Source organism: Furipterus horrens, unplaced genomic scaffold (genome assembly GCF_987537825.1).
Source record: "Furipterus horrens unplaced genomic scaffold, mFurHor1.1.pri manual_scaffold_13, whole genome shotgun sequence".
Lineage (NCBI taxonomy): Eukaryota > Metazoa > Chordata > Mammalia > Chiroptera > Furipteridae > Furipterus > Furipterus horrens.
Window position 1 is genome coordinate 27,304,439 of NW_028327183.1, and position 13,010 is coordinate 27,317,448.

The 13,010-nt window shown below is 40.6% G+C and overlaps 1 protein-coding gene across 1 annotated transcript in view; it reads left to right on the forward strand.

Moving 5' to 3' along the window:
* The window catches only part of CDH13 (cadherin 13), a 1,018,642-nt gene extending 1,006,594 nt beyond the window's left edge, over positions 1-12,048 (forward strand). Inside the window, exons 12-14 of the mRNA XM_090259850.1 lie at positions 806-1,039; positions 3,966-4,184; positions 10,504-12,048. Of these exons, the coding sequence (XP_090115976.1) occupies positions 806-1,039; positions 3,966-4,184; positions 10,504-10,511 (461 nt within the window). The 3' untranslated portion in view covers positions 10,512-12,048. The remainder of the gene's footprint in view (positions 1-805; positions 1,040-3,965; positions 4,185-10,503) is intronic.
* Positions 12,049-13,010: the final 962 nt, after the last annotated feature.

Here is a 13,010-nt window from a genome sequence, read left to right on the forward strand (position 1 = left end):
AGATGATTAAAAATAAATTTAGAGAAAGGTAGATGACATTATGCTGAGTCTTCTTAAGATTAAACACCCTTTTCTTTAAATGGAAGGAGACATTGTAGCATAAGGGAGATTAAAAGGCTTCTTAAAATAATGTTTCCTAAAATGAAAACCATTTTGGGAAGTAGCTGAAATATTATTGAAAAAGGGAGACCTGAAGCGTAAGACCCAAAGATTATGTTCAGATCACTTCACGTGGCCCTGTAGCCGGCCACAGTGTTGCTTCTCTATAACTTACCCACCTTTCTTAACCTTCCCTGTGCTGCTGGCCAAGCCCCAGCCAGACCCCCGTGGCACTGTCAGCCCAGCCAGACCCTTTTCTACTCAAAAAAGAAAACCCTGGAAGGGTTCTGTCTTTAACCAACTACCCAGTCAATGTAGATCTAAAAAGTATGGCCTTGTCTCCTGGAATCTCTACTTTCCTGTACCACCGACACATGGGAGTACTTGGGTATTTAGATAAAAGGTTGAATTTAGTGAGCAAGGAAAAGCCCATTTGTTATCTCCGTTCTTTGAGGGACCTTCGATGTATTAGTATGGCTTGTGTGTTAGAAGCTCAGCATCCTAAAGGCGAAGGCTGAAGAACTTAAATCCAAAGTCTTTTCAATGCTAACAGGCTTGGAAACCACTATACTTTGTACAAATGAGTATACTATTACTGTCTGAACCCTGTCTGTCGTAAAGGTGCCAGGCGCATTGGGAAAGCAGTGTGGAAAATTCCCCTTGCGTTACAGCACTTGTGTGCTAACATTGTCCCTCTTCCTCGCAGGCAACCCACCTGCTACTGGGACCGGGACTTTGCTGATAACGCTGGAAGACGTGAACGACAACGCTCCCTTCATTTACCCCACGGTAGCCGAAGTCTGTGATGATGCAAAAAACCTCAGTGTAGTCATTTTGGGAGCATCAGATAAGGATCTTCACCCGAACACAGATCCTTTCAAATTTGAAATCCATAAACAAACTGTTCCTGATAAAGTCTGGAAGATCTCCAAGATCAACAGTAAGTCCAGTTAGATATTCTGTAGTTATTCTGGTGGCTCTGAACCTCGTGTCGCTGGCTTGGTTTCTTTTTCCTGTTTCTACTCTCCTACTCTCTTGTGTATTCTCAAATGGTTTATTTCAAGTTATTTATGGACTATGTATACTGATAATTTTCCCACCAGCAGGTGAATACAATTTGTAAATATATTAAATATCAGTTTCTTACAATGAAAACATGAAAGCTTTCTCTCTTGCTTCCTCTCTTACCTTTCTACATTGTATATAATTTACTATCCACCCTGTACTATGCACGCTATACAGTACACCCTATGCTGTATACATCGTTGTACACTGTATACTGTCCACCCTATATTGTGCACTCTGCACTGTCCACTATGCTCCATACCCTACACTGTGCATCGCATAGTATACACCTCATACTATACACTCTCTACTGTACTGCACAGCTCTATACAGTACACCCACCCAGTCCGCAGCCTTCAAAGGCCAGGGTCTCTGCTTCTAAGCATGTCTTGGCTCAGCTGTCTCTTCTCTCGCAAATAACGGTGTTTACACACCTCGGGGAGATTTTCCATGGAGTGCTTGCTTTAATAAAAGACTAAGGATAAGAGAAGCACCAGTCCAGGAAGCCTCAGAAAGTCTAACCTCGACTCTTCCAGCTTCCATTTCATGCTGCAGACCTCCTCAAAATTGACTTCGTCTTTATAATGACCTTGGTTTTTCTTCTGAATCCTTGGCTTTTATTTTCAATTTTGATATCTTCTTTCATCTAGCCTGTCCCTCATTTACGAAACTCGCAAGCAATGTCCCTTCCTACCAGCCTTTCCATGTGGGCAGGTGGAATTCAAAACCTGGCTCAACATTTATCATCTGCCTTATTAACACTGAAACACACATGCATTGAATTATGAAGTATTCCCCCGTCCACAATAGCTCACCCACCTTCCTCTACACAGCTAAGATCATCTTGCCTTGAAATAAAACCAAAAACTGGAACTCACACATTAGACATATGCTCTGTCATTGATAATGAACTTCTCCTGCCATTGACCTAGTCAAGGCTCCTCTTCTTACATCAGTGGGAAAATTTTTGAGAGAGATAGGGAATTACCCATTTCATTAAGTTTTGAAAATGCATTGTACAATTGTGCATAAAATTTTCTATTACAAATCTCATATGTATTGTTATGGCCTTATCTCACTTCTCATTTTATTAGTGCCTTTCGCTTGTTATCGATTCTATTTGCCTGTTGGTCTGTTTTATTGCTATTTAAAAAATGAATGTTGTTACACTGATTACTTTTAACTAAAACAGCCTTCTCTTGTTTGAGGGGTTACTGTTTTGATTGCTAGTTTTTGTGGGTGTAGCTGCTTTGAATAATCATCACCAGTTCTTTCCAAGTGGAACTCTTTTTTCTCCTCACCCGAGGACATGCTCACTGATTTTAGAGAGAGGGGAAGGGAGGGAGAGAGAGGGAGAGAAGCATCGATGGTTGCCTCCCATATGCACCCTGACCAGGGATGGAACCCATGACCTTTAGATATCAAGACAATGCTCCAACCAACTAAGCCACACAGGCCAGGGCTCCAACTGGAACTTTCTTATTCAAGAGTTTCTCCTCTACTTGAGGGAGATCGAAGAATGTTCCATGAGTTAACCTGCCATTTCCCTGGGGTAATTTTCTAAGTAGGTCATAGCTGCTGCCACCTGACCTTCTGGTTAGGATCACACTTCCTCTGCTTTTGTTTTCATATCACCATGCTCTGCTTTCCCTCTGGGTTTTACTTAGTAGACACAATGCCTTCTAAATCCTTTTTCTTGTCCCCAAATTATTTTTCTGAATACTTAACATTGTCTATTCCCAGGAAGGGGCAGTTTAAAAACAAGCAAACAAACAAACATCCCCAGTCCTCTGAGTGATGGAAAAGAGAACAGCCTGCCCTGGCCAAGTAGTTCAGTTGGTTAGAGCATCGTCCCGATACACCACGGTTGTGGGATCGGTTCCAGTCAGGGCACATACAGAAATAACCAATGAATGCATAAATAAGTGAAACAACAAATTGATGTCTCTCTCTATGTAAAGTCAATAAATAAAAAGAGAGAGATAATAGCCTGAGGTTGAAAACAGTGGCCAGGTAGGGTGGCCCCTTTGGAGTGCTGCCCAGACGCCTGGATAATGGCAGATATTCCCAGCAAACATGGGCGTAAAGACCCCGTCTCCACGTTGTGGACTGTGCTGTGAATTCCCACCCAAATCTAGGGCTGTGGGCTGAGGACTGATCAAGACTACAGAATCCATCTCCATGGGAACACACAGGGTCCTGCCCATGTATAAAGTGAGTGGGGTTTGTTTTTGGGGGGTGTTTTTTTCTTTTTGGTTCAAGAATTTATTTTGATCATTTAAATTTGGATTCTAATATAAAAATGCTCTGAGCTAATAATTGTTTCTCTTTTTTCCAGCTTTGTTGAAGTATAATTGACAATAAAAATTGTATCTATTTAAGATGTACAATGTGACCATTTGAGAGTGGATTTTTACATTATTTTTTCTAGATATTGAATATGATCTCTGTGAAGATGGCTTTATTGGCATAATAAGTTTGCAGGGAGAGGTTCTTGGTACTCAGTCATTTTCACAAGAGCGGAGCCCCTTGAAACTGACTATAGTAACACTGACCATAGACTTCCTTGATGAGGGAAATGTCCTGTCTGGGGGGTCTCGTACAGTAGCCACCAGCCACGTGTGATTGCCAGACACCTGACACATGGCTAGTGCACTTGGATTGAATGTATATTTTTGTTTAATTTCAATTTAAACGCTCTTGTGGTTATAAGCAAAATGCAATGCCTATTTTGTGTGGCCTCACTCTTTCATTGGAAAAGATGTAACCCTCTCTCATAAAGGTCCCTCTTGTCTTCACAGACACACACGCCCTGGTAAGCCTTCTTCAAAATCTGAACAAAGCAAACTACCAGCTGCCCATCATGGTGACAGATTCAGGGAAACCACCCATGACGAACATCACAGACCTCAGGGTACAAGTGTGTTCCTGCAAGAATTCCAAAGTAGACTGCAATGCAGCGGGGGCCCTGCGCTTCAGCCTGACCCCGGTCCTGCTCATCTCTCTCCTCAGCTTAGCTTGTAAGTAGGCCTAACTCTAGTGTGCGCACAAGTCCAAAAACATGACCAAAGCCTTTTTCCCTACATTTTCCACCCCAAAAAATTCTTCCCAGAGGAAACATTTCTTTTTAGTTTATGTCTGTATAATAGAAGGTGTTACACGCAAAAGTGCTCCAATTAATGTTTAAAGGCATCCTAACATCCCCCTACCAAGCTGAGGAATTATACAAAGGCACACTTTGCTATCCTACGGACCCGGGGATAAGAAGACTTCCGGCACATGCCACTGAACTTGAGCTACTACACATGTGCCCAGATTAGTTAACTGCTCTGCCAGGGCTCCATTGATCTTGCATTGTACAGAATAACCTTCCTTAGGGTTAAAATACATATTATGCCTTTTTAAGAAGTCATGAGAATTCATGTAGGTAGTTGGGCCATCGGAAAAGAGATAAATGTAAAATTCACTCATTTTTTTCACTGACTGGTAGCAAGAGCTATAATATAATGAAGCATTATTTTAAACAAATGAATTGTTATGCCTAGTAATATAGATGGGAGCATAAAACAAATAGATATGTGAATCAAATATTTCCTATGTATGGAATACTAGTCCAATTTTAACTTTAACAATTATTTACATATAGCTAATGCCATTCAAAAAAGCCTTTTGGCCCTCAGTATTTATATTTTGACAAGGTTATTGATGTAATTATGAATTAGGAAGTTCAGAAATTGATGATTAGAAAAAAATAACAGAAGCTATTACCTGGTGACAATGGTAAGTAGGATCAACAGGAAATCATGCATTCCAACATCAGAAATTTACTGTGTATAAAGCTCTGTGCTAGGCCAGCGTCCTGTGGGTAGAACTAAGGAGGAAAAGCCTTTATAATTAGAAATGTCTCATTTGGTTGGTGGGAGGAAGGAAAGAATGAAAGAAGGAAGGAAGGAAGGAAAAAAGGAAAGAAGGAAAGGAGGAAGGAAATATATATGCCTCTTTCTCATTCTTGTATTTTTTTTCTACTTTCTTCTTCCTTCCTTTTACATCAAGAAATAAAATGTTATATAGGTAAAGGTGTTCCTCTCCCCAGTTCTATTTCCTATTCTCCCTCCTGAGTTTTATTTCCTATTCTCTCTACCCAGAGACAATAGCTATTATGAGTTAGAGTGTATCCTGGCATTATTTTATAATTTTTCTACACACACACACACACACACATCATGTATAGTTCTAGTTTGTGCAGTTAGGAAAACTTTATGTCATTGGTATTATGTTGAGCATAGTGAACTGCATCTTGCTTTTCTTTCTCTCCCTATACATTTCTAAGATTCACCTATGTTGTTCTAGTTCAGGGGTCAGCAGACTTTTTCCATAAAGGGCCAGGGAAGAAATATTTTGGGTTCTGTGGGCCACATCAGGTCTCCATCACATGTTCTTTTTAGTTATTTATTTATTTGTTTATTTATATATTTATTTATTTTGCTTCATTCATTTTTTCTTTACCACTCTTTAAAAGTATGAAAATCATTTTAGCTCTAGAGCCATGCAAACACACCATGGCTCGCCAGCCAGTTTACCCCTGCAGCAGGTTATTCATTTTAACTGCTAGAGAGTATCCTGTCCCATGAACAGAAGTATTCGGGTCATTTATAATGTCCTGCTATGACCAACTCTAATGCAATAAACATCTGCAGTCTGTTTTCCACTAGCTTCTGAAGTGAAGTCAGACTGCAAGCCCAGCACTGGGTTCTAGGAGAAACTGGAATTCATATATAGCAGAATCTGGATAAAGAAATAAAAATGCATGTGTCCAAGTGTGTGTGTGTGCACTTGTGCGTACATATTATGTGTGCACATGTGTGTTGTGTGCACATGTGTTGCATATGTTGCGTGTGTGTGCACAGTTATGTGTGTACATAGAGAGAGAAAAGATCATGAGTAGCCACTCACACACATATCACCATCTACAATCCCAATTATATAACATAAAATCCTGACTCTCAATAACATCCCTTCAAAGAGACCCAGGGCACTGCAGGACACAGCTGACTTACTTATCACCTCTTATACGACAGTAAGTTTTTTAAATGGAGACTTCCTCCCTCTGTTTGTTGAAATAATAGATTCCCAGGTCCATCCGACCTGTGGAACCAACATCCCAAGTGACAGTAGCCTCCAGCACACCAACCCAGTGTTTCTATATTTTTTACACAATATTTTTATAATAATACACACATCTGCTACTACCAATCCATGTACTAAAGATTATTAAGACAATCTGTTTAAAATAAAAGGAATATAAATAGGCCTGACAGTATTTTTTTCTTGCAAACAAGAGATTTTCTTGTGCCCCTACTTTGGAGACCCCTGACCTGTAGATATCAATAATGAATGAGCAGCTTCCCAAAGACTACCCACTTCACCTCTCTCTCTGCTGAGCTCTTACATCACAGCTAATCAAAGGCAAAATTGCCTGATAACTCCTAAAGCACTCATGTTCATATTATACTCAAAACAGTATTATTGAGAAAAGACAGATGCATGTATAGTACTCATATATTTGAGAGATCAAATGTGGCTCTTTGTTCTCACCTAAATGGAGAGCCATCCTGTCTGGCAGCACATGGGTGACCCATGTAGGTAACGGTATCTATAGGTAAAGTCAAGATCACCTTCAGAAAGGTGCTCTGAGTCTCCCTACACAGGTAGAAAGGCACTCAGTGACCTTTCAATCTTTTGCACCACACGACAGGTATTTTCAGCTTAAAAAAACAGCTTAAGAACAGGTGTTATCACTCACCTGTTTGACTTCAAAAAGAACCTCAGTTTGGCTCTATACAAAAGGCATAAGATGATTTAGTATTGTTCATTTGAACATTAGAAATGCCTGCTAAATATAATACTTCTTGTTTTATTATATACCTAGCCCAAGACGTTCTTCTTAACCCAAAAGGCATGGACCTAATGAGACCCAAGAGACTGGGTCAAAGCTAGCACAAGTAACCATGGGTAGCCTATGGCTCGCACACACTCTCATGAGAGGAGAAGTCAGTGGCCAGTGGCCCTCCCACCTGTACCTCTGTAAACATATTGTTGAGAAGAGGCTCCACAGAAATGGGCCTAAACCATTACACAAGGTGGGGCAGGGGGTCTAAAAGCACTGAAACTAGATTATAAAGTACAAGGATAAGATATCTTCCCAACTGAGCCATAGTCCTTGAAAGAATTTTTGGATCTGGTGGGATCTGGTAGAATCTGTCTGGTGTTTCCTTAAAGCAGGAGTTGGCAAAATATGGCCTAAGGGCCAGATATGGCCCACTTCCTGTTTTTGTACATAAAGTTTTATTGGAACCCGACCAGTGGCAGAGCTAAGTGGTTGCCACAGAAACCATATGACCCACAAAGCCAGAAATATTTGGCTCTTTATAGAAAAAGTGCGCCAACATCTTTAAAATGTTGTTCATAAAACTGCAGTGATCACATCATACAACGTGGGAAGAAAAAATGGGTTTTCTCCTCCCCTCAAATAATATTCAGATCCAAGTAGACTAACATTAACCGAACACCATGATGTTCTGTGGCTTTTCTGTTTTCTTCATCGGCCTGGTGATTTTATCCACTGCGTAGATGAGAAAACGCGGAAAGGCCCCAAGGTCCCATGTGAGTAAGCAGTGAAGCCAGCATTCACCATTAGACTGCCTCCCTTATGGAAAAAGATAATAAAAACATTTCAGTTTATGATGATAATGTAGAAGGCTTTATTGCAAGTGAGAATTGAACTGAGAGGACTGCACTTCCCTCTTTGACATCTAAAAATAAAGGAAATAAAACTAATGACATTGAAAGTAATAAAAAATGTAAATGAAATTATGTTACTGCCAATTTTGTTGTTTAAATTCCATGTTGATGACATTGAGGGGATGCAGAATTCTCCCCCCAGGCCCCTCCCAAGGTCCTAGGCAAGCTGCTGTCTCCATTAAGCTGTAGCTGTGGCTTTATGGAGGGCTCTGTGCAGTGTGACGTAGTCAAGTTCAAGGAAGAATATTGTCCTAAAACCTTTTTATACATTGTCTTAGGCTTAATTAATTAACAATGGCAAGAATATAAAAGGACAGATCAGGTGAACCATATAAACAAGTACCAAAATTAAATGCCTGTGCTTTGGGAGGAGGCGGCACTGAACTACAACTTCAATCACGAGAAAGAAATTTAAAGAGGGAATTGAGATGAGCAAAAAATATCTTCGTGTGTGTATGTGTCTGTCTGTCTATTTTAAACCTAATGCTTTTTATTAAGATATTATTTGCATTCTATAAAATTCACCCATTTTAAGTGTACAGTTGGGTAAATTTTGGTAATTCTACACAATTGTATACACCACAATCAAAAGTCTCCTTGCACCACTTTGCTATTTATCCCCTCCCCCAACCCAGACCCTCGTTGATCCGCCTTCTCTAATTACAGTCTTGTCCTTTCTAGAATTTTCTATAAATGGAATCATATTATCCATGTTGCTGAGTGTATCACTATTTTGTTTTTCTTTATTGTGAAACGTGCTGTGAGCAGCGACAGGGCCTAGAGAAGCACCACATGCAGGTAGAACAGGCCATCCTTGCCTGGGGGCAGGGGGTCAAGTCAGGCTTGGCAGAGGAGCTGTGGTCCCTTAAAGTGGCTCAACTTCCTGGACTTTGTATGTGCCATGCACGTGCGAAGCTAAGGGCTTTACATAAATCATAAGGATGATCTCACGCAATCACCATAACAGTTCGCGGAAGTGGAATCATTTATGTTACAGTCTAAAATTGACTTAAAACAGGGATTGGAACTTTCTAATTTAGTGGGAATTATTCAACCAAAAGTTTTTCTGTATTTCTCAATGAACAACATTATTGTTTCAAGTTCTTGGTACCATCCTGGAAAGTATTGGGATTTTTTTTTAATTAGTGATGCCATTTAATATGTTCTTTTCATGTTCTTCAAATGTGAGTAACTCTGCAGGATACAATCTACTGTAGTGAATTACCCGAAGAGCTTAAGGCAGTGGCAGCAAAGGCAATGAGAACTTCCAGTGGAATAAAGGACTCCTGACTGCAAAGGAACTCACTTGTCAAACAATAGAAAGGCCATTGGCATAGCAAATAACAACCAAAAATTGCACCTAAATTAACTTGTTAATTTCCATGGCCCTTTCTGTTAAAACAGATTTAACCCTTAACCTTCTTAATATCACTGTGTTTGTACTTGAGGCACATTACAAAGACTTCATATACGATTTAGAGATCCTGCTTTAAATTTTCCAAACAGATAAATGAAGGTTCAACCTCTAAAAGCAAGGGAGTACAGAGTAGGTGGGTGGGTTTTAGGTACTGATCTGCCCCTCAAAAGATTTTGAATGAAAAGGCCCAAGCTCTACAGAGTAACCCATTATAGTTCTAGTGATCAGTTCATTCCAGAGTGAACTGCACTTACATCATAGGTTGGCCTTTTCACATTTTTATTTCCTTGATATTAACAAAAGATTTGGTGGTACCAGTTCCCTGTACAAATTCAAGATTAAATGGTAATTAAGCAAAAATGTCAGAGAGTGAGCTATTGCCACTCATGCTATTATCAGGCAGAATGAAGACCCTTGGCTACGGTGCAACCTAGAGAATAACTGTGACTTTAGCAACTTCAGTAAACTTTGATAAGACAATTCAGGCCATGAAGATGCTGAAGTGGCCACAAGCCAAATTAAGGCAGCTTCTGGAAGCTGGAAAAGTCAAGGAAGGGGCTTCTCCCCCAAGAGCCTCCAAAAGGAACAGAGCTCTGCCAACACCTTGATTTTAGCCCCTTAACACTCATGTTGGACTTCCGACCTGTACAAGAATAAATGTGCGTTGTTTAAGCCACTAGGTTTGTGGTCATTTGTTACTGCAGCCTGAGGAAACTAATACACCATGCCTGAAGAACCACCAATAGGCATCTTGCTCTTGCCTATGACTATAAAAAGTATCTGGGACAATTATCAGTCTCTACCAAGTCAGCTTGTTGGTAAAATAGCCATGCTCTGGGCTAATGTGTAAGAAATAGGGCTCAGTGGTAGCAGAGGAAATAGCCCCTGGTGGTCTGAGATGAGATGTTTGGCATCAAACATTTTTGGAGAAGTCCAGCTTTTAAGACATAAACCATTCTCTCTTCAAACGTTATGCTTAAGAAAAAAAAATGTCCAAGGTAGTACAGTGTTTATAAATGCATTTATTACAGTCTGTCACTCATGTATCGAGTATTCAGCTAAAATGTATTGAATTGAGTTTCAATATTCCTTGACTTAAACTCTGAATCTTTGCCATTCAGGTCTGTGAGAACTCCTGACATCTGAAGCTTGACTACCAGGTTTCCATAGCAACAGGAAAAAGAAAAAAAAATCCAAATCTGAAGATTGCCGTTTACAGCTCTCGAACTTCACAACTAGGCCTCAATTGCTCCAGATTTTCGTTTTCTTTGCGATTTCACTTAGTCTGCACTTCAGCATTTTGACAGCATCTTCCTTTCTCCTTTAATTAATGGAATCCTCTGAATTTTCCCTGAATGTTTAAAGATCATGGCATAAAACCTGACCTTCTGGGAGCAGAAACAATGACTACTTTTTCTGATGTGTTGCCATGTTGCTAGTCAGCACTCCCCCATCCAGCTTTGTCTGTGGGTTAGTATTTGTATATGTATGAGTATCTGTATGTGTATATACCCAGTATTTATAGAGAGACACTAGACAGGAGAAGCCTAGCTTTGATGTGTCATTCTTCCTTGGGAGGCTAAACAGGAAGGGATAGAGCGTGGCAGCTGACCTACCCAGGCCCCAGCAGCAAGCTAGGCGCTGGCACAGACCACAGAGCGGATGCTTCTCCACCATCCCATTCACTCTGGATGCTGCCATGACTGGCAGGCAGTTCCGCAGAGAGAGAGAGAGAGCAGAGACAGCAGTCCTTTCTCTTTAGTCCGAGGACTAGAACCAGTTTCACTGCCATCATATGCCCTGATCCTGAGCAAAAGTGGTAGGAGCAGAGCGGGAAATTTTACCATCAAATGCCTAGAAAAGGGCGGAAATATTCTTTCATGGGTACCTGTCTACATTTGTATGTGTCTTATGGGGACATAGATCATGGCAGAGACTCTCTCTCTCCAATTTACAATAACAAGTGTCATCACGGTGGTCACACGTGCATATGAAGAGGTTGACAGGTACAGTGTGTATACATATATATGCCCACATGTATAGACATACACTTAGGCACATACACACTGTTTGTTTCATGTACGTACATGCATAAAATAGAGTAAATACAGGTAGTACCCTTCTGTGTGAATCGACTACAGTTGTTTGCAAATCTAAAAATAAAAGGTGTTCATTATGTATAAAAAGTAATTGATTTTTATTCTGTGAGCATGTCAAAGTAAGAGGAAAGTTAGTGCTTGTACTAAGATTATCTTCTTGTTGATAAACTAAATGAACCATCAAAGCTCACACCAAATTTTTCTATCAGATGAAACTAGTGACAGCCTGTGGCTTTTTATTAGAGCTCGCCACAATCTAGGGTAAGGCAAGTGTCTTAGCATATTTTAATGCCGTTGCTTACTAAAGGTTTTAACCACGCACACACACACACACACACACACACACACGCTTTCTCATGCAATCTCTGTTGGCATCTGTGCTTTTCAGTTCGCCTTCTGTAGGAAATAGGAGTCATATGTTGTCTTTATTGTAGTAAAATTATGCAGATAGAGTTCCATATATTGTATTTGTTTCGATAGTAAATCATTTTGGAGCATATAAAATGCAGAGATTTTTTTTTCCATTAAAATAAATGGGTATTGGTGGTTAAAACTGCTGGACAATAGCTCTTCTCTGGTTTCTCTGTTGTGTCTACTGTTGCTGATGCTGAGTCTTGTCTTTGTGCAAGTTCCCATTTTGACTGACCATCTGGGCTCCCCACCGTACAGCTCTTGTTAGGTGAGTGAGTCTATAAAGCCAGAAGCACCTGCTCACAGCCTGGGCAAGGCACTCATCTTATCCACCATAGTGAATAATTTGAGCATTTCACAGTCAGCTATAAAGACAGTTGCATACTTACAGAGGAGCAAGATCATCCTCAGTCCAATGACTGCATGACACATAGTCACAACCATCGGCCTACAGTCCCAGGACGTGGTATTCTTTCTCTCCAACAATTCCTGTTGCTCAGTGAGAAGATGCCACACCCTGAATATGACATATGGTTCTCCATGAACACATGGAACAGACTGCAGGACAGGGGGATCCAAGCCTGCACATTTACACTTGACAGGATTTCCTCTTCTGACTTTATAGCACGCAGCCTCCTGTCTCCGTGGTGGGCCTCGCTCCCCTCCTCCTGCAAGGCAGGGGGAGAATGATCACCCTGGTACAAACCAAGGACCATCCTCAGATGGCCTGGTGCTCGGCAACCTGACCCACAGGCTAACTAACTGGTAATCTGAAAGCTCACCCTCCCTTATGAACCTGGGCCATCCATAGAGAGAAACACAGATGTCAAGTGACCCATTCACTCAAGTAACCAGGTGAAGACTCCTCCTTTCCTCTCAAGCAAGTAGGCTCTCCAATACTTCACAAGTGGGTATTTTTCTCTTGAAAAATAGAAATCAAGACAGTGGGTTAATTTAGCTTAGACCACAGAAAAATAGGAGTAAAGTGCATACATACTTCATTAACAAGTAGAATATGCCTTAATTTCCCCCTATTTAAGTATACTCCCTGTCCCCAGAGTTCTTATCAGGACAGAGATATTTCTATCATGTTGTTCTTTTTAATCCTTTCACACGCA